This window comes from Chinchilla lanigera, unplaced genomic scaffold (genome assembly GCF_000276665.1).
Source record: "Chinchilla lanigera isolate Chin_1 unplaced genomic scaffold, ChiLan1.0 scaffold00034, whole genome shotgun sequence".
Classification (NCBI taxonomy): Eukaryota; Metazoa; Chordata; class Mammalia; order Rodentia; family Chinchillidae; genus Chinchilla; species Chinchilla lanigera.
Window position 1 is genome coordinate 3,729,506 of NW_004955435.1, and position 23,723 is coordinate 3,753,228.

A 23,723-nucleotide genomic window follows, 5' to 3' on the forward strand; every position below is an offset into this window, starting at 1 on the left:
TGAATAGTTTCAAATAACCTTAGTTATTTTCCAATTTTTTAAATAAAATTTATAAATCTCCAGAATGCTAACACTTACTCTGAGAAATAACAGAAAAATATTTCCATGCAATCTGTTATTTATTTATCCTTCTGCTCCATAAAAGAATTACAAATTAGAAACATAAATCCTAATAATTTGATAACTAAGCTTTACTGATGCCACCAAGATCTTCAAAGAAAGGAATGATAAGGGTGTGAAGATAGGCACCTAGCAAATCTATCCCGACACTGCTAGCTTGGAGGCCCCACAAAAGACTGATACCGTTTGCTGAGGAAATAAAATTTCTTCTCTGGAAATGGAAGATAGTAAGTATTTTTGGCTTTGTAGCTTTCCAGTCTCTGTGCTATCTACTCAGCTCTACCCTTCTGATACAAAGCAGTCACTGACAACTGACAAACGAATGGGCATGTTAATGTTCTGATAAGCTTCCTTTACAAAAAGAGACAGCAGGTCATCTTTGGTTTGTAGGCTGTAGTTTACTGATTAACCACCATCTACCACACAAAGGACATACTCAAGAATTTTAGCTAACAGTTACCACAAAGCAAACTAGTCACCTCACACCCATCCCACAAAACACAAACACATACACATACATGTTTTACTGCATTACTAAGTAAATTATTGAAAAGCTGGGTAGATGAAATATTGCTAATAAATCTGAAGAAAATTTATTGAAATGCAGTAACTACATAGACTTTTTGAAACTCATGAAATGAAGTTCATCTAGAGGTAATATGGGTTTCTGAAACTAGTATAATTGTTTTTAACATTATTTAGGTTTGGAAAACTCTTTGAAAGAATCTATAGGTTATCTCTTCTAATTCATGCAAGGTCAGGTTCAACTGGATGTGGTGCTGCATGCCTGCAGTCTAAGCTTTCTGGGAGCCTGAGGCAGGAGTTCAAATCCAGCCTGGAAGATTTAGTGACTGAGGAGACCCTGTCTCAAAATTTTAAAATTAAAGAAAAACAAAAGCAATGGTGCTGGGATGTAGCTCAGCGCAAAGGCTGAGTTTAATCCCCAGTACAGAGAGAGAGAGACAGACAGACAGACAGACAGACAGAGAGAGAGAGAGAGAAGCAAAGAAGCTGGGAGAATTCATATGTGGAAAACTTAATCCATAATAGAGACGTATTGATTGGCAAAACTGACATAATAATTATTCTTCTTTACTCTTAGTGCTTAAATTATAGGGAAAGAAATTACCAGATCTTCTTGAGAGTCACATTCAAACATTTAATAAGTTATCTGCCAACATCCACCAGTCCGGGATTGACTTATTGTTAATGAAAACAGTAAGAAAACACAAGAGGCCTGTTTTTCTTTTTCTTTTTTTATCTTAAACCTGCATTTTCTCAAGCAGTTCTCTGGATCTCAGTTTTTTCAGTTAGAAGAGACTGCAACCCATCACTAAGTTAACTGCATTTCTTTGTTTGGCAATGGTATGACGAAGTCAATACATGTTCACCCATCTCACCGTGTCTGGAAGCTCCAGGGAAAGGCCACCCCCACCCACAGCAAACTCCAGCACAACACAGCTGTGCAGGGCTGAAAACTTTGGTTTCTCTTCTGTACCGCCTGTGCTCAACTACTCACTGAATCCACTGAACGTTCCTTCCTGAAAACCGTGATAATTAGAAATTCCATCCGACCCAGCTATTCCCTGAGCTAAGGACGTCACATTACAACAACCCATGTATAGCAGTGTCTACTGCTGTGCAATTCAGAAGAGTTAAATCCTGGAAGCAGCCCGTATGTCCATCAAGAGACAAATGGATAAAGAAAATGTGTTTATGCACAAGGGGATACTGCTCAGCTACACAGGACGAAGTTCTAGATGTAGGGAATGGACCCACTTGGAAAATATAATATTAAATGAGGTGAATCAGTCACAGAAGCTTAAATACCGCATGGTATCTCTCATTTGAGTGAGGAAAAGTGTAAACATAGAGCGAAACACAGGTTTGGTAGCAGGAAACCGTGAGCCAGATATGAGACAAATGGGAAGGAAGCCAAGAGACCAGGACGAGGCGGGGAGGGAGGAGGGGAAAGTGAGGAGCGCGAGGATGTGTGTGGACGCGCACCACACACACACACACACACACACACACACTTTCCTGGATGAAGGCAGACACTGTAAGTTATGTAATCATATTAACAGGGAGGAAGGGGGCCGTGGAAACAGGGAGGAAGTTGGGTGAGGATGGGAAGGGCAGTGCAAAAGAATCAAGACTATTATGAACACACACCTACTGTCTAAGATAAATGCAAACTTCACGTATTATAAACACGTACTAATAAAATAAAATTGAAGAAAACTTGATTTTGTCTCTCTGCTTCATTCTCTCTCCACCACCGAGTAATCGCCACCTCTTGCTTGTATCAATGCACAGATTTCAAAACTGTCCCCCTAAACCCGGTCCTGCCAGTCCGCAGTCTACTTTCTGTAATGATGTGAGAACGGTATTTCTACATGCAAACTGGATTATGTCATCCCTTCATAGCTGTTTTGTGAGAGGGCCAAATTATCCATTTTGTGAGCAGAAGCAAGCTATTTAATATAATTTAAGTCTCAGTTTTTATTATATGCAAAATGAGGACAATAATTACATTTCTGTGCGGTATTGAATTACAGGTATCAATATAGTAAAGATCCCATGAATAACTTAGTATTACTACTGTATAACAACTTCATTGTAATATAGGTTAAAAAGCTAAACTATTGTGTTTTAACAATCTTGAACTATTCTGTGTGACACTGTAATGCATATTATTTTTGGAAGTGTTTGAAGTCACACGTTTTGATAAAATAATTTAACCAACAACTATGGTTCAATTATATTTGTTTTGTGTGAGGATTCTGTTCTCTATCTTGAGCAAAATACACGTAGAAGAAGTGATGAATTTATACAGTATAAATCCTGGTAAGACGGTAACAGGACAGGCCACACTTTCAAGTGTGGTAGAAATGAGGAAGGGTCAGGTAATCAGGGGCACTGCCCAGGGAAACTGAAACTGGCTTGAGCCAAAGAACTGAAATATACTCTAGATGTCAAAGGTGACAATCATGACACTTAGCACTTTCTTGGTACCAGGAACTAGTCTGCACTTACTACACTTGGAATTTCATTTAACATTTAAAGGAGCTCCAGGAAGCAAATGAAATGACCACTGATACATTCACCCCTCAAATATGTACCAAGCATCCCTTATGTGCCAGACCTGTTAGCCACTGGGGGTACGAAAGAGAACAGATAGATGACTTCTCCGTAAGAAGCTTATGTTGCAGTGGAATCGATAGTCAAATAAAACAAAAACGTTAGCTGTGGTGCATTGAGAGTTGAAATGTGTTATGGAGAAAAGTAAACCAGGGGCTAAGGAAAGGAATCCTCTTCAAGGAAGAGTAGCCATTTTATACCCAGGTCAGGAAAGGGCTCACTATTTGGGGAATAATGCGGAGCTAACCGACAGGCACAAGGTTGTACATACAGCAAAGCTAACCGACAGGCACAAGGTTGTACATACAGCAAGCGGCAACAGCAGAATGCAGAGGGAGGTTTTCCTGCCTCACTACTCCCCGTTTTGCTCTCTGGATTATACTGGAGAGCGACATGCTCCTGAGGTCAGTGTGCGAAGTGGACAGAGGCTGTGTGTGACAGGGGAAGCAAGCTGATTGGACTCAAAGTGCGTGATTTACACACACAGTAAAGAGGGGCACGTAAACTTGGGTGGAAAGATCACAGCCAGGTTCCTGAGGGTGCAGAAGCCCAGTAGCAGTGTCTGGTTTTCTTACAGCAGGAAAGAAGTTTTGGTTTGGTTTTGTTATTAAGCGTGAGCTGTTATAACGTGCATAGATCGGCATGGTGGAAGGGTGGCGTTAGCAAGACAGTCTGCAGTCAGAAAGGAGCTAAGAACCTAAGCATACAACAGAGGTGAGAAGGAATAATCTCTGGGTGAGAGACTGGTCAGATGAGCAGGGATACAAGACATGGAAGAAACAGGTTTTGTAGTGGAAATGAAACTGAACCAGATGAGTCACTGGTTGTGGGGGATGAACCAGAAGAATGAGTCAAAGGCGAATGCTAGGCCAAGAGCCTGGGGAGGATGGTGGGGCTTTAACAGAGCCAAAGAAGCTTGGAGCGGGTTAATGTTAATTTTATTTTGGAATCATGTTAGAATCCTACACACACTGCAAAATAATTGGAAACACTCCAGGATACTGCAAGCCAGAGCGAAAGTCACTGCTTAAAATAAATGTTCTACTGAGTTGTCCAAACGAGAGACTGGGGAATCATCAGAGATCGCTCCTCCCATCGCCTGGCCTGACTCACCCCCGAAGTTCCCCCAGGCTCATCCACTCCACCTCACCCATCCTCTCACCTGTCCTCGGGGAGATCCTCCCCTCTCCTGGTGCCACCGAGGTGCAATTTGCACCATTTTCTCTCCCTGGTTTTCTGTAACCTGTCTCCTCTGTTCTCACCTGCAGTTCTATTTTCCAGCAAACATATTTCAAAGCATAAACTTACCGGAGAGTAAAAGGGAATGAGATAAAGCTATAATTTATGGGACTTACTTGTCATTCAGGTACTTAGCAAATGTCCACAATTCCTTTTCATCTTTGCAGTTCTTAAGAAGGATCCTTTAGGGAGGGTGTTATTAGTCTTATTTAAAGAAGGAGGGACCGAGGCTCTAAAAGGATAAGTAATACTCAGTGGAACCGGTGAATACGTGAGCAAGTGGGGATTCAACCAGGCTGTTTGTTTAAAATCAGCTGAAGTCTAACAGTGGCTCCTAAATTGCCTACCTTTTTAAACAAAACTCCAGGTAATTATCATGACAAACAAGGTCATTCAGGGACAGGGTACCCCATGTCCCTTACCAGGGTCCCATTTCTTGTCACTCATGGGAGAGAGACGTGCTACCATTCCAGGAGGCCATGTTCCTTTACGAGCAAGCTGTACGCGGCCCCGGAACACAGCACGGCTCTGTGCGCGCCCGGCTTATGCAGAACCTCGTCCCACCTTTGTGCGCTGTGCGCTTCGCCCCTCACGGCCTGTGCCCAGCCTAGACTGGCTTACTTTACATCCTTAAGAGTGTACAAAAGGAAAGCAGGGATACCACCTCCGCTTTCTTATCTGTGCTTAATCCCAACAGAGCTCATCTTCTTGTCTGTTGGTACTTCTCTCAGCATACTTAACCTTCGTAAAACCTTCTGTCTGTTTTTCCCACCGGCCGTGATCTCCTCAAGCACACAGACTGTATCTTTTTCAGCTATTTGCTTCCAGCACCAAGCACAGTGCCTAGATTAGAGCAGATATGTTTGTTTTATGACAGGAGAAAAGGAGACGGCATTTAAGGAGACAGGACCAGTACTGTTTGATTCTTTTGGAAACCGGCCGTGTTCCTCTGAACTTGCTTGCATCTCCACTTCTTGGCACAGTGCTTGGTCTCTGTAGGCACCCACATTCATAATCTCTTGAAAATGAACGCGTAAATGCATGTTTAGTTATATGGTAAAGTCACTGTCTTTGCATGACTCTTGCATGAAGTCTTTTCCTGGACCCCTGGCAATGTCTGAAGGGCAATTTCAAAGTGTTCTGAACGTGCTCAGCGAGGTCTCGTGCATGCACGGCGAGGGTCTGAAGCACACCTCATCACTACTACATGGTTCTCAGACTGGGAAGTGACCAGGAGGCACCACGGTCCTGGTTTTGGCTTTCAAGGTGTTACCATGGTTGCTAGAAGTAATAGGAAGATGGCATGCAGCAACCAAAGGAAGATCGACAGGAAGGCTGATGGGATGCCAGGGGAAAAATTCTGGACCTGGGGAGCTGAAACACAGTTACATATGACACTAGTGTTTTGTAAGTTTTTACTACTGGTGTGTTCTTTGGTTCTTCTTAAGATTTATGGATTATGCTTTTTTTTTTTTTTCCCAGCACCGGGAACCGAACTCATGACCTTGCGCTTGCCAGGCAGGCGCTGTGCCGCTGAGCTAAATCTCCAGCCCCCTGTATTATGCTTTTTGTTTTGTTTTGTTTTAAATGTTAATCGGTTTCAACTGTGGTGAGTGAAATCAAGGAAGAAGTTCTGGTTGAAGTCTGGGTCCTCTTCTTTATGAACCTACAGGATATCTCTAAAAGTGCGTTGTTAAACTGACAAGGTTGGCCCAAATCTGTTTCTGCATATGGATGACAAAATTTGGTCTAAAGCAGTCTGCATACAGCGATAAATATTCTAGCGTGCTATGTAAATAAATTGCAACCTAATCTACAATCATTCCCCTGTAACCAATCATCTAAATCTTAACCATTCATACAGCTGAACCTGCAGCCAATCGGAGGCTGAAAGTTGCCAAAACATGATTACACATGATTACACAAATGCCGAACACAGCCAATCAGGCTGCTCCTTTACGCCACTTCTTTTCCTTTGGGTATAAACATAACCCATACACGTGCTAAGGTGAGGGATTCAACTTTGGTCTGCAGTGTTATCCAGTTTTAAAATTCTTTTTTTCCCTCAAACTTTGTTCAACTTAACTCATCTCAGCATATTCTTTTTCCTTTTTAACAGAGGATTGGGCCTTCATCGCCCAGTGACCTTAAGAGTTACAGAGTGACATCAGACACACACACACACACACACACACAAATGTACAGCATGCAAATAGGTATATGATCCTAGTCACCACCTCACCACAGCGAAGTATTAAGGAAATAACCTACTGAAGATACAGGTGCAGAAGTGCTCAAGCATTCAACAGCCAGAAAGTTTCACACAAATTTTTGCTTATGATCATAAACTAGTGAAAGAATGTTCAGGAAGGAAAGGTTCGAGTAAAAAGCAATTCAAATGTAATAAAAATGTAAATAAAGTATTTCTTTAATTATAATATGTCCATATAGAACTACATCTTGATTTATAATCTACACATTTTGTCAACTAGGTAAAATATTATATAATTTATCAATACATTTACAATGTATTGATAAACTCTAAAATACATTTTCCACACTCACCACCTATATAAATATCCTACGATAACTTTTCAATGGAAACACAGATGTTTACTTCATTAGAAGTCTTCTGGTGCTTAGAGATGGTGCTGTCGTAGAAAGTATCCGGAAATGTTTGGAATGAAATGGCCCACGTCAGGGGGCAGCGTGTCAGAAGCCATGTGACATGCGGGCTCAGGCAGGAGACAGCGCCCGGGGACTAGGAAACTCTGAGATGCACAGATAGCCCAGATGTAAGCCACGCTAAGGAAATTTTTAAGCCTAAATAACCCAGTTGTAAAAACTCGCCAGAGAGGACTGTTTTTAGCCCTCCTCCATTTATAGGAAAGTATTCTGTTCACCTTTAGGTGCAGAATTTATTTATTTTTTTCATTTCCAAACCTGACTTTAAGCAGAGCAAATTGGGGAGGGGTGGGTCATGACTTAAAATATATATATTATCATTTGATAGATTACATTTAGATAAACTCAGGGATTCACCCTTGTGTGTTCTTCTAGGTAGTTCTATAAATTCATTAAAAATACAATAATATATAAAGTATTAAATAAATATTTACATTAAATTAATAGATAAATATTAAATAAATCTGTACTTACCAGAAACACTGCTATAGATATGCCAACCAGAAAGCCTGCTATCACATCTGACCAATGATTTCGATATTCTGCTACTCTGTTGAGTCCGGTAAGAAAGGCTAAACACATTAATCCCAAGCATAGTACTGGCTTAGCAAGTCTGGTTCCTTTGGCTTTGATTGTGTTGGTAATGTACATCTGAAACAGTAAGTAGAAAACATGACTTTTCATGAAGTTATTTCCTTCATACATACACATAGTACATTAGGTATAAGTACACACACACACAATTTATATGTCTCTCTCTATATATATATATATATATAGAGAGAGAGAGAGAGAGACATATATATGTTTTTTGGTTCAATTAACTATAATTTATGCAATTTTTGAAGGAAGTTTCTTAAAAGCCAAGTTTGAGTAGCAATAATATAGTTAAAAGATAAGGCTATAGCTTGTGGTCAATTCTTATGTAATAATTACTAATTATCTAGGAATATTGACCACATCTTTCCAAGTGGACTTCTTTTCCTTTCCAATTTTCAATTACCTTTTCTGGTATTACTTGAATTTATATTTTAGATCAATTGCAACAATATTGTTAGAATGAGAAAACTGATATTTTTAATGCTTTCATCTTTTATATTACATATTGGGCAGATACATACCTATAGTATAGTAAATATAGTTAGAAAAAAATAAAGTGGAGATTTCTGCCAAATGAATGTTATTTGAAGAATGAATTTAAAGTTAATTCAATCCCAATATTTGCTTTTATGTTGTCATCTGAAATTGTGAAATTTGTTTAAATTTATCAGTAAAATCTAGGACAATATAGAAAATTATAATGATGGAAATGTGTCAACTAAAAACAAAACAAAATAATGAATCGATACCTATAGTTTGGCATCTTCACATATGTTAATAAAAAAATATAGTGTCAATTCATAGCACAGACTGAAATATATATAAATTGTGAAAAACCATCCTCAAAAACAATTTGGTCCTTCTAATCTGATTAATTCCATAGCTCAATTGTTCATAAGTTAAAGCATGTCACATCTATAAGCAAACCTGTTGACTGCACTTGGATTGTGTCCATTTTTATTCCAGCCAATAATAAAGTAATTATAAAAAAGATGGCACTGACAGGACAATTTTAGATGAGATTTCATGGTATTAATGTCAGGATGTATCTGGTACTGATACTATACTCAGAAAAATACTTAGAAGTGGATATAATCACTTGACTATTGTCCTAAATTGAATAAAAAATACATTTACCTAAGAGAATAAACCAAAATTAGTTCCTCACAACCATTTTAGAATGCTATGAAATTTAGTAATTATCTTCTGTATTGTTTTTTTCTAGGCAAAATATACAGTACTGTTAGCTACCAGAGGAAGCTATATGAATATTTAAACAGTGTAAATAGTTCAAATCTTTACTCTAGCCAAGTTTTGGCCCTTTGCAGTCTACCCTATGTCGCAGTACTCTGATGGAAAAAAGAAGTCTGGATTGTCTCCACACTGTCCTCTTCCTTTAGAGCTCTGCCTGTGTAGTCTAAGATTGTCCTCCAAAAGGCTTAACGTGTTCAGTCACAGGAAATGAGCATTCATGAGGAGGAAACAGGAGAGATGTGAAAGAGATGTTTTCACCGTTCTGAGAGGATGTGTCAGGAGCTCTGTGTGGGCATAACAAGGCAGGGGTATCACGACTCTTCCACCTGGCAGTGATGCAGCTAACAGCAATTCTGAGGATGCCCAGCGCATATGAATACAATGGGATTTAGGCTGCTTGTGGAATTTTCTTTAACATAGCCAGAAAGGTACTTGGTGATTCCTTCCCTTTGCATTTCCTCACATCTCAAAACTAAAGGTAGCCTATCCTTATGAGGGCAAAATAAATGTGGGATAATCAAATAATAGGAATACCGTTAATATTCATTATAGCTATTCTTTAGTGAGTGGTCACAATTCAGGGTAATGTCTTAGGCATTTACATTATCTCCTGAAATCCTCAAACAAGCTGTAAGTTGTCATTATTACTTTCATTGCCTAGGTGAAAACACTGACGCAAGATAAAGCTTACTATGAAAGTGTACAGCATGAGGGGCCCCTGCTGAGAGACAAGAGGCTGTAGCTGACGTGGGAGGAAAGCACGCAGTACTTCCGGTTCCTATATACGCAAGGATCTCTCACTTTTCCTCTCTTCTTCCTCACCGCTTCCTTGGGGGGTGGTGAGAAGCGGTCACAGGGCAGAAACTGAGTGTCAGGAAGTGAGAGGGCACTGGAACTAAGGCAGGGGGGTGGGAGGCCCCACAATATCATCGAACTGAGGCTCCATCTAAGCTTTGTCCTGGAGAAGAGGGAAGGAGGGCAAATGAAGTCCACGTGCTAAAGCTCCTCAAGCATCAGTATGGCTTTCGTAAATGGTTCTGCTCCCCTTCTGCAGAAAGGCCATCTGAGGGACCAACCAGCTCGTACATGTTCAAACTGCAGAGGCTCCCCATGACTGGAAGGCTTAACCTTAATTTACAACCCTCTGAACAACTTAGTTGTTCCTAAGTTGTCCCAGTGACTCAAGCAAAGCTTATAGAAAGCCCCAAAATAGCCACTATCCAAACTACTGAAAGAGCATCTATAATCATAAGAAGCCTGAGATTAGTATTTTCCTACATCAGATCCCTACTTAATGTTCAGAATGAGCACGGCGAACAGGAGGAGATTGAAATTTCCCAGGGTTATGGGAATTTCAAGAGTCAGAGATTTAATTTTAAGTTGGATTACAGCAGTGCTGTATAATGCACAGGTTTTGTTCGGGATGTAATCACCAGGGATGTAACAAAAGGAAAATTAAAGAATTTTCACTTGTACTTGGCAACTCTGGTACTTTATAAATATAAGTGTGTTTTAACCAGTCTAATTTTGTTACCTTTACAGAAAGCCTGTTAGTCCCAAATTTGCAGAAGAGGAAATTATGGCAAAATAAACTATTAGGCAAGCTGGGTATAGGCCAGGAATTGACTATTTATACTCTCCTCATTTTTAATTCACTTATGAAACCATCTAGGTTAACCAGATGTCAAGAGGTAGCTAAAATAAACCCAAACAGAATGATGACACGACCGGGGCGGGGTGGTACTTACACAATCCTCAGGGGCCAGGGGGTGCTCCTGATCTTATGAGTCAACCCACTCAGCCGTATTAGCATTCTTTATTCATCCAACAAATATCTTTTAGCATTAAAATACAGAAAACAAAAGCTAATTATTTTCTCCTGGCTAATAGCCTGATTCCTCTACACCTTTCTCCTTGCTTATACAAACAGATAGTATGGTGCTTTGACATGATGAAGAATTTGAACTAAACGAGATTGAGAGGCCTCAGAAACAGCATTTCTCTCTGGTCTTCTCCTGCCCCCTGTTTTACACTAAAATAAGTGGAATAACTCCTCCCCTCTCCCTGGAAGCAAGGCTGTAGAAAACCAGAACGCTTCTTCCCAAAGGGAGTCATGAAACAGGAAGCTTCTCGCTGTACAGTCATACTCTTTTGTCCAGTCATACTTCCACGTGATCATCCATTCTTCACTGAGCCCAAGCAAAAAAGTGTGTCTTCGTTTCTGAGGTTTCTTGTGTCGCTTAAAACTCGATGAGACACACTTATTACGTGTTCTCTTGTTAACCTCTCGCTTGTTACAGGAGCACGGGCCATGCCTCCTTAGGGAACACAACTTGCTGCCCCTACAAACGTCGTAAAGTTGGTACGTTAAATCTACATTGTGCACAGGACGTAACCATTGCATTTTCCATAGTGATCTAAGCTTCACTGTGGGTGGGACGTGGACGGGGAGGGAGGAATCCTGAATCCGCTGTTCACAGTTTCTCACCTTTGACAAGGCAACACTGCAGTCTAGTTGGAGGCCAGCAAGACCTCATGACTGCCATGGGGAAGCAAACTGACAGCAGTGGCCCGGGGCTGAGGTACCAACTTCCTTCTCTGTCTTCCTGGGCCTCCACTGTCCGTGCGGGTGCCCCACTGCGGCACTGAGACCCACGGACAACCACTTAGCATCTTTCAGCTTCACGCTGCCTCAGTCTGTGTCAGCTCACAGGCGGCAGAGATCCTTTCACTCCAGCACATCTTCCCCACAGCACAAGATGGGCTGCAGGCTCCCCTCGGCGGCGTCTGATCTGCGGCCTGACCCATCTCACTGCACTTTGAAGGGGGAGTTCTCCCACTTTCAAGCCAGGAAAGAGGAAGAAGCCCCTCCCCCATTTTTGTTATTGGAGGATCACTTCCTTCTCCGGGTGTCAGACCTAAGAGTGCTCACCCAAGTGCACACAGCGGCCATTTCTCCTTACGTCTCCTAGAATCTTCTCCCTCCTGCTAGGTTGACAGCACTGTTCCTTACCTTATGTCCTATGTTCGCTCTATTGTTGATTTAAAAGCTTCAGATCTCCAAATTTTGCTTTTGATGTGTAAAACTAGTTTTGAGATTTGGAAAATCTTGTACTCTTTTGACAAATATATTTCTCCTAATGGCTATTGTCATGATTTGGGGTTTTTGGCAAGGAAAACAATATAATATAGCCCACATGTTTTATAAGATTATTTATAATAGTCACCCAAAAAGTCATATACAAAGAGTGCAGGAAATCTATCCCCACACTAAAGACCAAAGAATCTTGACCAGCTGAGGGCCCGGGTCCCATGACAATGTCCTGCATGAGTTCAGCTGAAGACCTAGAGCCCATAATAATGACTCCCACGAGTCCAATTGGAAGCCTAGAGCCAATGACAATGTTTCACGCAGGCCTGTTTCATGGATCTGTGCTGCGAAGGCCCCAAGGTCAGTGGTGGAAGCTAGAAAGTCTATGTCAGCGAGATGAAGGATCTGTGCCAGCAGGCTGAGGGATCTGAACTGCAGCCAGGAAGTGACACTCAAAGTAAGAACCAGAGCTCCCCAGAAAAGTACCACAGCCATCGTCAGTAACAGTGAGGTCCTGAGTTCCTCTGATAATGAGGAAATCCAAGTTCCCATCAGGAAAGCCCACGCGGCAAGCTTCTCCAGGAGACTGAGCAGTGCATCATCTTCCCCTATGGAGCCAGGAAGCAATGCTTAGAGGAAGGACCAAGCTCCCCAAAAGTGAACCAAAGCTATTCTCAGCGGTAAGGACCCGAGCTCCTTAGATGATGAAAACAGCCAAGTTCATCAGGAAAGCCAGCATGACAAGCTCCTCCAAGAGAACCAACAGCTCCTCACAGCTTCTGAACAGCTTCCACCGGGCTCCCAACAGCTTCTACCAGCTCCCAAAAGCCTCAGCTTCTTCTCCAGTTCTACCTCCTAAGCTGCTGGCAACAGTCCTCAGGTGGGCCTCCCACTCCCAGCACCATGCTGGTTCAGTTCAGCTGGAGTACTAGTTAATGACCAGTTGTCAATCCACCACTGCCTTCTCTGAGGCAGTAATCTAATGTGGCAACTTTTAGCTATCAGAAGTATTGAGCATTAGAAATGTGACTGGTGTGATTATGGTACTAAATTTTTAATTCTTTGAGTTTAATTAAATGTAAACCTCAAAGAACTTGGTTAGATTATTGTTAGAAACCTCTGAAATACTCAACCACTTGTGCATATACATCTACTTTTTACACTGAATTTTATGAAGTCTAAATTGAGATCAAGTATTTCATATAGAAATTTAGTGATGGTGTTGAGTCACCAAAAATGCACTAGACTTAGAAAACTAAAGAAAAGGAATAAAAATATAATTTTATATTGATACATATTGAAATAATGTTTTGGCCATACTAGGATGAACAACATGTGCTTTTAAAATTAATAATACTTCTTTCTACATATTTAAAATGTGCCCATTAAAAATTTTAGAATCATACATATGGTTCACTTTTTATTTCTGTTGGATAATGTTGACCTAATTGTAAACATCATAATTGAAAGGATAGGAAAAGTGACCACTGAATGTTCTGAAAAGATAATATGCATTCCATCTTTACTGATATTTTATTCTTCTTACTTATTATATTAGTTGAAGTTGGGTACTGAATCCAAAACTGTTTTTACTGGCCACTTTTCAGAAAACATTTATCTATATCCCTAATTCATATCTATAGTACATGGTATAATAAAATAGTATTATTATAAAATTATTTTCAATTTTCTAAGTAAATTATCACAATCTTTTTTTTCCAGTTCTAGGGATCACAACAGCTTCTTTTAACAATTTCACTTCATTAAAGTTAACCAAGTGTTTTGTGTTTTATGAGTTTAACAATCTCGGCTAGAAGGTCAGTCTACCACAGATTAACTCCATGACCTTAGACACATTACTAAACTTCTCTGAGTCACTGTTAAAATAAAAACAAGAATTACGCTCCTGCTGTAGGACATAGCATGGTGATCACATCAGGGTGAGACTTTTGCTATTATCACAGGGCACATATAGTCTTTTGTTTGCTTTGTAACTAGAATAAACATAAAGGATTAAAATGGTATCTTTCTATTAAAACTACACATTTGATGGTAGAAAGAATAAATTTATGGGCATGGTGATAAAGGTCTCTGTTGTAGTATTTAAAAAATCGTAAGTATCCATTTCCTCTATAATAGCCTTAATGGGTACCTAACAAAAGATTACATCATCACAAACACAGAATTTATCCTGTAGTTGACATCTGTGAATGGGTAACATTAGGGAGTCATAAATGTGATGTAAGTAACAACAACCTCAGTGTTTAGGACCAGCTGGTACATGCAGTTAGGATCAGAATATGCTCAGTAACTCAGCTGCAATCAGTACAATGGCCGATTGATGGTCTGCCTGTGAATAGCATCCCCTTCATCACTGACTCATTTACCTTATCCTTAAAGTACAGCCATGGCTGATTTCACATGGAGACCATTTCTCTCCAGTGTGACCCTCCCCTCTGAATACATGGCACACTCATTACTTCATCCATCAACAAGAAGAACAAAAACACTTTCACTTGACACTGTCATCTGTGAAATCAAGAATGACTTCTTTACCACTCAACACTTGTTTCCCATATACTGGATAAAAGCAAAGTGATATTTACATGAAAATAGCCTGCTATCTTATTTCTGCTTTTGACACAGAAGAAGCAAACTGTGTGACATGTGAGTTATCTGTAAGTAAACAATATTTGATCGCAATGATTTAAAGATTTCTTCCACTTCTGAGATTTAAAATTCTCTAACTAGCAAGTAAGGAACAAAAATTTATATTAAAACACCAGCCTGGAAACCTAAAAACACTACAAAAATATGCACTAGATTATCAAGTGAACTGAGGAATTAGTTTGGCTTCTGTACAGGCAAATGAAGATAGAACAGAAAACTATCAAAATATTTAAATAAGAATTTTCAATGGAATATTAGGGGTAAGAAATGAGTAGTAAGCCAGTAACAGTGTATTTCAAGTGTCTCTGACTAATTCTCAAAACTATCTGAATTTGCAGTTAAATCTTTAAGATTCAAAATATTTTTCAGACTCAGTTAAAGAAAGACACTATAATTAACAATGCATTATCTATATGCATAGTCTCAGAATGAACTGCACTATACAATATAGCTGTTGATTGTAAAAACAGAAAAATTAAGCATTTATAACTAGATTTTAGATTTTGAGATATCTTAAATTATACAGTATCGGGGAAAGACTAAAAGCATATTTTAAAACATCTATTTTTCAAGGAGGAAGGCACAGACAAGTGCATACTCACAGCCACACACATGCAGCTTCAGGTCACTGTGTAAATACGTGAACAAAGGGCAGATACAGATTTGCAAACATCCACAAAGCAAAATTCTACATCATTCCATAAGCATTATAAATATTCACAGTTGTGTGACATTTCAAAGGCAGTCTTAAGATTTACAAGTGTGCTAATAGGCTATTTTTGACCTCATTCTTAACCCTCTCTGGGGGCTTAGGAGAAGATTTTCTCGTTGGGGTCTCAGGAGGGGTGCTTCGTTCCCTGCTTTCATGGTTTCAGATTTTCTTCCTCCCTTCCCTGGATTTTCACTCATCAGAAACTTGGCTCTATCCACCCTCGTTGTGCCATCACCTGGTTTCCAAAGTACTTCACTCCCTCTCAAGGAAGAGGAAGGTGGAGAGCATGAATTCCCATAACCTCTCCCCCACACCCACCAGCTTCGACCTCTCACATCAAGAAACTCTGGGTCTGGGCAAGGACTATCAAAGACGACAAAAGATACCTCTGCTTCCTTTCACTTAAATCACATCTGCAGCCCCAGTCTTAGCCATGGGAGCAGAGGAGCATAAGCTCTCTCATTTTGCTACCTATATTTTGTTCCAAATTCTTATGAAAAATTATCATTTTTGTATTGTAATGATATGTGTTATTACCCTTTGCTAACATATGAAGAACAGAAATAGCCTTTTTCCCCTTTGCCTAAGTGCCTGGCACGATGCTTTGCTCACTCTCAATAAGCTAGCTAGTGCTACAAAATGTTAAAATGTGTTGAACTTTTATCATGAATCAAGGACTGTGCTAAGTTCTTTACATGTACACAATCAAATAGTCCAGACAATCTTATGACATTGGTACTTAACAGTAGGGGTGACTAGGACACAGGAAAATTAAGTAACTCACCTGTGGACTCATAGCTAATAGGAAATGAAGCAGAGATACAAACTTGAGCAGTTCACCTGCAAAGTCCTTTCTGTGGCAAGGATGCTGTCAGCAACACAGAAGTGACAGGAGGGGTGGGGAGTCCTACATGCTCTAAAGAGAAATGATGGGACCACCTGAAAACCCTGAAGATAACTCAGTGTGTCAGTTGGAGGCCGTGAGTGAGTTCAGGGTGGGGAGCAGGAGCTTAGTCCAGAAAGATTAATGCGGCCATGTTACAAATGGTTTTGTGTGTCGAGTGAAGAAGTTCAGATATTTATTAAAAGGAAAATTGGAAGCCACTAAATGACACAATATATTGAGGTTTTCTGAAAAAATTCTTATTCTTAAATGATCATAATTGTGTATATTTATGGAGTAAAATGTGCTATTTTCATTCCTATAAACATTATGAAAAACTCAAACAAGTTAATGAACAGTTTATCCACCATGTCACCAATTTACCCTTTGTGTGTGGTGAGAATATCTGAGTTTTAAAATGAGACTTGATTGAAGCATTTCTAAGTGCTGCATTGTCCCATTCAGAATGGGAATGATGGCTACAGTGATGAGCAGATCAGAATATTTAGGAAGTTCACTTGCTGCGATTTGTCCTTAAATTGGGTGAGGAATGTGAATGAGCAGAGACCACGGGTGGAGGCACAAAGCACAGAGAGGAAGGGGGAAATCTGACTCATCCTAGAGCTGTTCCAGAACTGGTTGTAATAGTGCAGCTAGCACAAGCTTCAAGTAAGGAAATCTGTTCCCAGCTACAGGGATAATTATGTTTCGAGGTACACCAAGAATCAAAACGTCTGGTGTTCTTTTATGGAAACATAAAACCACATGAGTCTTGCTGTGCTAGTAATAAATTTAAAGTACATGCCGGATTAAATAAGAGTTTGAAGGCTGAGCCAGGTACCAGTCTCCACGTATGACATGGTACCAGTTCAAAGAGCTGAGTTCAAACACTAGACTGGACTGCCATGAGGACAAGGGTGATCTCTGACTTGCACCCTACTCTGTGGTTGGCCCCTAGCACCAGGCTAAGAAAACATGGAAGGATGGATGGATGGATGGATGGATGGATGGATGGATGGACGAGTAGATGGATGGATGATAGATGGGTGGGTGGGTGGATGGGTGGGTGGATAGATGGATGACTGGGTGGATGGGTGGGTGGATGGATGGGTGGGTGGGTGGATGGATGATGAACATACTGCTTTGGAGAATTGAGCTTGTGTCTATAATACAGTTATAATATCTAAGTAGAAGAAAAATACAAAATTTACAGAAATTTCCACAATAAATACTCTAACTTTATGGCCTTTGGGTTTTATGTGATACTTTATTTTCTCAGCTTATACAGTAGTTACTATAATATTTTGAAAATAACCTCTAAACAGCTATATGTTTTCTGGGGATCTATTGGCCTTTGGAGAAATTAACACATTTGATATAACAAAGCAAAGGAACCTACTTCCCTGTCTCTCTCTGCCCTGCAGGAAGCAGCCACATTAGGTGGTTGTTATGAGTGGATCATGCCCCAGGCAGAATCGGAGAACCTGAGCTCCAGTCTTAATCCCAGCTCTTTAGGGTAGGATGTGAAGTGAATGAGCTGTCCTTGCTGAGCCCTACCTTGGTCACTTGTCGAATGTGGAAAGTAGCCAGGTTGGCTCACAATGCCTTACTTGAGCCCTTGAGTTGAGAAGTATTTCGGAATCTGGAAGTAGTTCAGACTGTGGGAAGGAAACACCACCCATCCCCTGCGTGACTCCTTCAGTGGAGGTGGTGGCTCCACCACACGGTGTAGCACACTCGCATTTCCACACCAAGACACATGGGTGTTCATATTAAGTACAACAAGCAAAGAATTGTAATTTTTTACCCAACATATTTGGGTCAGATAAGATTTTTCCATCCAGAAAGACAAAAGTCAACCTTGTTTCAAGAAGGCTGACTTTTTTTTGTTTTCCAATGTTTTGTGTTTAAATTGCAGAATTAAGAATAAAGAACTGTGAAACAGAGTCTTCAAGGACCAAGATGAGGTAAGAACACTAAAAAACATGAGGAGTTGAGTTCCCAGTGACCAAAGTGAGTGTTTAACTTCCTGGCAGTTCTAACTACCCATTAAGCTCAGAAGAGGAAGAGGTTCCCATTAAGCTCAGCACTAAAGACACACTGACCATTCAGAAATACAGTGGCCGATCTGGGACACTCTGGCCCTGTGTAGAGGCACCGGGGGTCAGGTTGATTTGATGCACATTGTGAAGTCAGCAAAGGCAGCAAGCGTTTGGCCTATGGCACGATCAGGGAACAGTGAGTAGACCTCTCTGGCTAAAGCTGAGAATAATGCTGGGAAGACTAATTTGGCCTGAAGTGCTCTCTGAAGTACTCTCACTTATCCTGAAGGAGAAGGCCGGTGTCTTAGGTGTCTAAAAGGAACGCAGCGCAGAGGGTGAGGGCGGTGCAGGAATGCTCACCTCAGGGCCTGAGCAGAGAGAGATGCCTGGCAGTTAGTTTCAGAGACGTGGAAGTCTGCTCATATTCAGGGGATGAACTCAGGCAGGAATAGGAAAGACAGAAGAACTGTCCCATATGCCTGCGGTCAACCTTTTGTTTTTCCAGGACCTGGAATGTGGTTGACAACGGGACACAGCTGAGGGAGCAGAGGCAGGAAGGTGCCTGAAGGTAGGAGCCAGGGGACAGGAAGTTTCTCCCTCCCAGGGCCAAATGCAGCCAGGGGGAGGTGACACAGACTGTTTCTGGGCACACAGGGAAGGGTTTCCCAAAGTACCGTTAAAAATATAGTGTGTTCCTAAAAAACTATTGATTGCACATGAGAAATAAAGAGATATGGACAGAGGTCATTCATTGATTCCCCCATTCCCTCATGCATTCCTTCCCTGATTCAGTCATTCGCTCTCTCACTTTCAGTGACCTCTTATCATGTCTCTACTGTGTCCTGGAAAATGTGCTTGGACCAGGGATATGGAGACAGGGAGGTCAGTCAGTGCTGACCTGAAGGAGCTCTTAGTCTAAAAGAAAAAGAAACATGCACAACGATTGGATCCTAAGAATAACGGAGGTGCATGTTTAGGAGCATGAAGAATGTGCAGAAAATCAAAGTTAGGTTGATCAATAGTTTTTTCTAGGCCTTAGCTATAGGGAAAAAACCCTCTTTTCCTTAAAAACAAGCAAGCAAACAGACAAACTAAAGCAAAAGCCAATCCAAGTTGGGGAACGTTACACAGAGCTTCTTGCAGGGACCTTTTCATGACAAACTGAAAGATAAGCAGACAAGAAAAGAGGGAATTTGAAGCACTAGGAAAGAAGAGAAACCATTGTAGAACTTTAAACAGATAGTTACAAATTAATTCACCTCATGGAAAAATCAGGGAATATGAATGAACCGAACAACCCAGATAGAGAAAAAGCCAGCATCCGAGCACAGTGATACACAGAAGGAGCTGACTCCTCAGCCTTGCTCTGCGGAGCTAACAAACGCGGGCTGAGACCAGCAGGACAGAACAAGGACCACCACAGGGACAACGCCCCCAGCTGTCGCCAGCAGGTAGGTGTCCCAGAGCCACCGTGTCACTCACATCTCCACAATAAGAGTTACAATTCTGATACGAAATTTAGCAATTCTAAAAGCTTGCCAACCAATTAAAAATATCGAAGTGTGCCTGACAAATCCTAACCCCTCTGTCCACTGTTAGTCATGAAGCAGTAGTTCTCCACTCCGGAGAGGTGGACAAGAGCACGCAAAGCCCACAGGAGGGCAAATGGGTAAGTCGGTCCCCACTGCGTTCAGGAAAAGGTTTTTTAAAGCGTGGTGTACGAGGCCCTCCCTGATGTGGCCTTGCATGGTTTCTCCAGCCTCATCTTGTACTTCCTCCTTCAGATCCATGCTCCATGCATGCTGAACGGCTGGTCATTCGTTCAAAAACACGCCATATTCTCTGCCTTCTCGTCTGACTCCCTACTGTAGTGGGCTGGACAGTGTCTCCCACAAGATATGTCCAAGTGTTGATCCCTGAAACCCGTGAATGTTCCCTTACTTGGAAAAAGGGTCTTTGCAGTTGGAATTCAGTTAAACATTTCAAGAAGAAATCATTCTGGATTTTGGGTGGGCCCTAAATCTACTAGGAAGTCTCACTGAAGGAAAAGACACAGACTGAAGAAAGGAAAAACAATGAAAAACAAGGTCCTGTGGTAGCAGAGCCTAGAGTGAGGGTGCTGCAAGCCGAGGGACACCTGCAGTCACTAGAAGCTTCAAGTGACAAGGGAGGAGTCTTTCAGGGGTCTTCGGTGGGAGTGGGGACTTACTCAACCTTGCTTTTAGATTGCTGGCCTCCAGCCTGGAAGAGGATACATTTCTGTGGTTCTAAGCTGCCGTATTGCCAGTAATTACTCATGGAAACCAGTGTACCCCTCAACCGCCCACCACCCTCTGAGACATCATTTCCGTCTCCTGCAAACCTGCCAGCTGCCCCATCATCCTGGGCCCATCTATGAAAGCCTCGTTTTAGTGGTACGTACAGTGGTTTTTGCCTCCCACTCTAAGCTGCACCTGGATGTTAAGCAGCCTTGGTGCAAGGACTGAATATCTCCGTCTCTAAATCTTGAGAACCCCTACATGTCCAGTAACTGATTGTTACTTGACTAACACATAGGTGAGTCCATTGACTTCAATATTCTGAAAGTTAGACAATTTATATTTGTTTGGTTTTATGACCTACATGTGTTCTCTAATATGGTCTAACATCTGTAAATTGATATAAAAATATAGTGAAATCAAAATGTGTATATTTTGAACGCTTTCAGAAATGTCTTACTGAACACTAAGATAATTAATGAGAGTGAAAATGACTAACTGGTCTCTTCTAGATCCGTGACTATAAAGAGAAACATAAAGGTCACCAGTACAGAAGAATCGAGGGAACTGTGTGTGACGATCGGGTCAATAAAGTCAAGTGTGGTGCGTCTGCAGAGACAAATGAACTACTAACAAAGAAGCAAACAAAAACAATGCCCCACTTGGTTATTCATCATTGGATTATTTTTTGAAGGTTTGTATAAATATTAGGTTTTTGACATTTCTTAATAACTACATCTGCAAAGCACTTCATGGTTCACAGAATTACAGACTTCTAACAGTGGCAGGAAGTTTGCAGAGAATTTCTCTGCTTTTAAGCCATATTCCATGAATTCTCAGGAAAATCAGTAAGGAGCTGCTAGAGCTTTTATGAGGGTAAGGATGGCGTAGGGATGGATTATATGATTGTATGTTACCGGACTGGTTACATAATTTCTAGAATTTAATACAAAATTAAAAGGAGCCTCCTATTAACGGTCATAAGGAATTGCAGACAGTGACAACAGAACAGTAAACTCATCATGGGGCCCTTCTGAGTACAGGCACTGGAAAGCATAAGTTACACACCTGTGAAGCTGGCCCTGCACATATAACCTCCATGTTAGAAAGCTACTTGGGCAATTACATTGAGAACAAATAGATTACAACTGACAAGACCAGAGGCTATTAGGAAACTTTTGTTAGTAATGCAACCTGGTAATAATGAGGGCTTGGACTAAGTTGGTGGCAACCGGGAGTGAAGTTTTATCACCCTAACAGTTTATCACCTTTACTAAGTTTCTTTATTTTAACTATATTTATAATTATCATAGAGTTACTGAGCCATAAACTTAGGAGCTTCCCAACATAAGAGAACTTCCCCATAAGACAACTTTAGCGGGTAAGGAAAAACAATGAAAAGAACAAGTTAAATGTGCTGTATCTGTGAGTCTGTTAAAAAATAGCCCAGCTGAATTGGTGGGTGTCATTGTAAGTTAAACCTAACAGCAAAAAATATGAGAACACAGAGGTCACTAAGAACAGTTAGATACAAGATCTGCCTAAGTTGTTGTGCAGAAGCTTCCTTTAGTGTCCTTGCCTATTGGGAACACTATCATCTCCTGGTCACTCCTTCCTAACAAGCCAGCACTGTTAGAATGCTTCATTAGGCCATGGCCATGTGAGCTGCAAAGGACATATGAAAGGGTAAATAAGATCCAAAAGGTACAACAGACATTGTGAGAGGAAAAGAAACTGCTCGAAAGGAAAGAACAACTGGGATGGGGGAAAGAAGAAAAGAAGGAACGGGAAAAGAAAATACATATATATACATAAGATAGCTAAGATAACTGTAGTACTACTTTCTATTAGTTTATTGAAAGGAACAGGTAGTGCTTATATTGTTGATTTTGCATGCCTATATCTTCTAATCTGAGCAACCTCTTTGAGGATAACAATATGCAATATAAAAACAACTGTTAATTTCCTATCATCTTGTTTTGAAATTCTGTACCATTTTTATTGTTTCTCTCTCTTTAAAATAAAAGAGAAAGTCCACCCTTAGGAAACTATAGAGATACTGGCCACCCCAAACAACTGGCTCAGTGAAAAGACTTGGGGTTCCTCGTGATCAGCGACCCCAGAGTGTGCAGCCAGCTATCTGGCTGTGTGGGAAGGGAGTGGAAGGGAGCAGTCCACAGAGCACACCTGAGGGCATACTAGATTTAGATCCTGACTCCAGTGTAGGCCAGCTGTGTAACTCCAGGCAAGTTACTGTTTCTCTGAGCCTTAGTTTTCTGATCTTTAATTAAGGAAAAATTATAATAGCACCTATGGAATACAACAAGATAAAGTGAGAGAATCCATGGGTACAGTCCTGCACACACAGTGAAAGCAAGTTACTCATGCAGTTGTTCACACAAACACAGTATACTTTTTAAAGCAAAAATAAGAACAAAACTCTTAAGCTTTAGCACTTTTTAGAGGGCATAAGGAGTGTTCTGAAGTTGATTGCTGAAGAGTTCAAAGCTGTGCTGGGTAGAATGCTAAAGACATGGCCAGGAGCAGTCACCGACATGGTTAGGGACCCCACCACCCAGCATCTGCAAATGCAACTCAGTTGCTTCCAGCTTCCCAGGCAGGACAGGTATGGTCGGGCTCGTTTATGGGTGTGCAGCTGGACCTGCCAATCCTCTGGATGTGCACTGATTTCCTTCACGTGGCCTCTCCAGCCGTGAGATTGATGGAAAGTTTTCACATTTGAAGACAGGGTGATGAAGAGGCTTACTTAGTAGGAGGGTATGTGGGGTTTTATATAAATGTCAGGGTGCATCCCCGTGACCTCATTTGGCTTTAATAGAATTGTCAGAGAAAATGCAAATGCTTGATTTATTTAAGGAACTAGACCAATTTATTCAAAGCAATCAATTCAGTGCTTTATGTAGGCATAGCCTCCTATGTCTTGAGTATTTTTTTCCACGTCAGTGTACTTTGAGACTGTAGATTTATTAGAGGACAAGGGCAAGCCATCTATTCAAAGCTCTTAGTT

The 23,723-nt window shown here is 40.9% G+C and overlaps 1 protein-coding gene and 1 long non-coding RNA gene across 2 annotated transcripts in view; one reads left to right on the forward strand and one right to left on the reverse strand.

Moving 5' to 3' along the window:
• Nucleotides 1–23,723, reverse strand: part of LOC102020949 (lipid phosphate phosphatase-related protein type 5) — a gene marked incomplete in the record, with an annotated part of 118,316 nt that overhangs the window by 29,289 nt on the left and 65,304 nt on the right. Inside the window, 1 exon segment of the mRNA XM_013516396.1 lies at nucleotides 7,660–7,836. Coding sequence (XP_013371850.1) covers nucleotides 7,660–7,836 — 177 coding nt within the window.
• LOC102029109 lies at nucleotides 18,664–20,845 on the forward strand. The gene is made up of 4 exons (XR_261659.1): nucleotides 18,664–18,772; nucleotides 18,943–19,005; nucleotides 19,713–19,888; nucleotides 20,663–20,845. It is a non-coding gene; the product is annotated as an uncharacterized LOC102029109 (long non-coding RNA).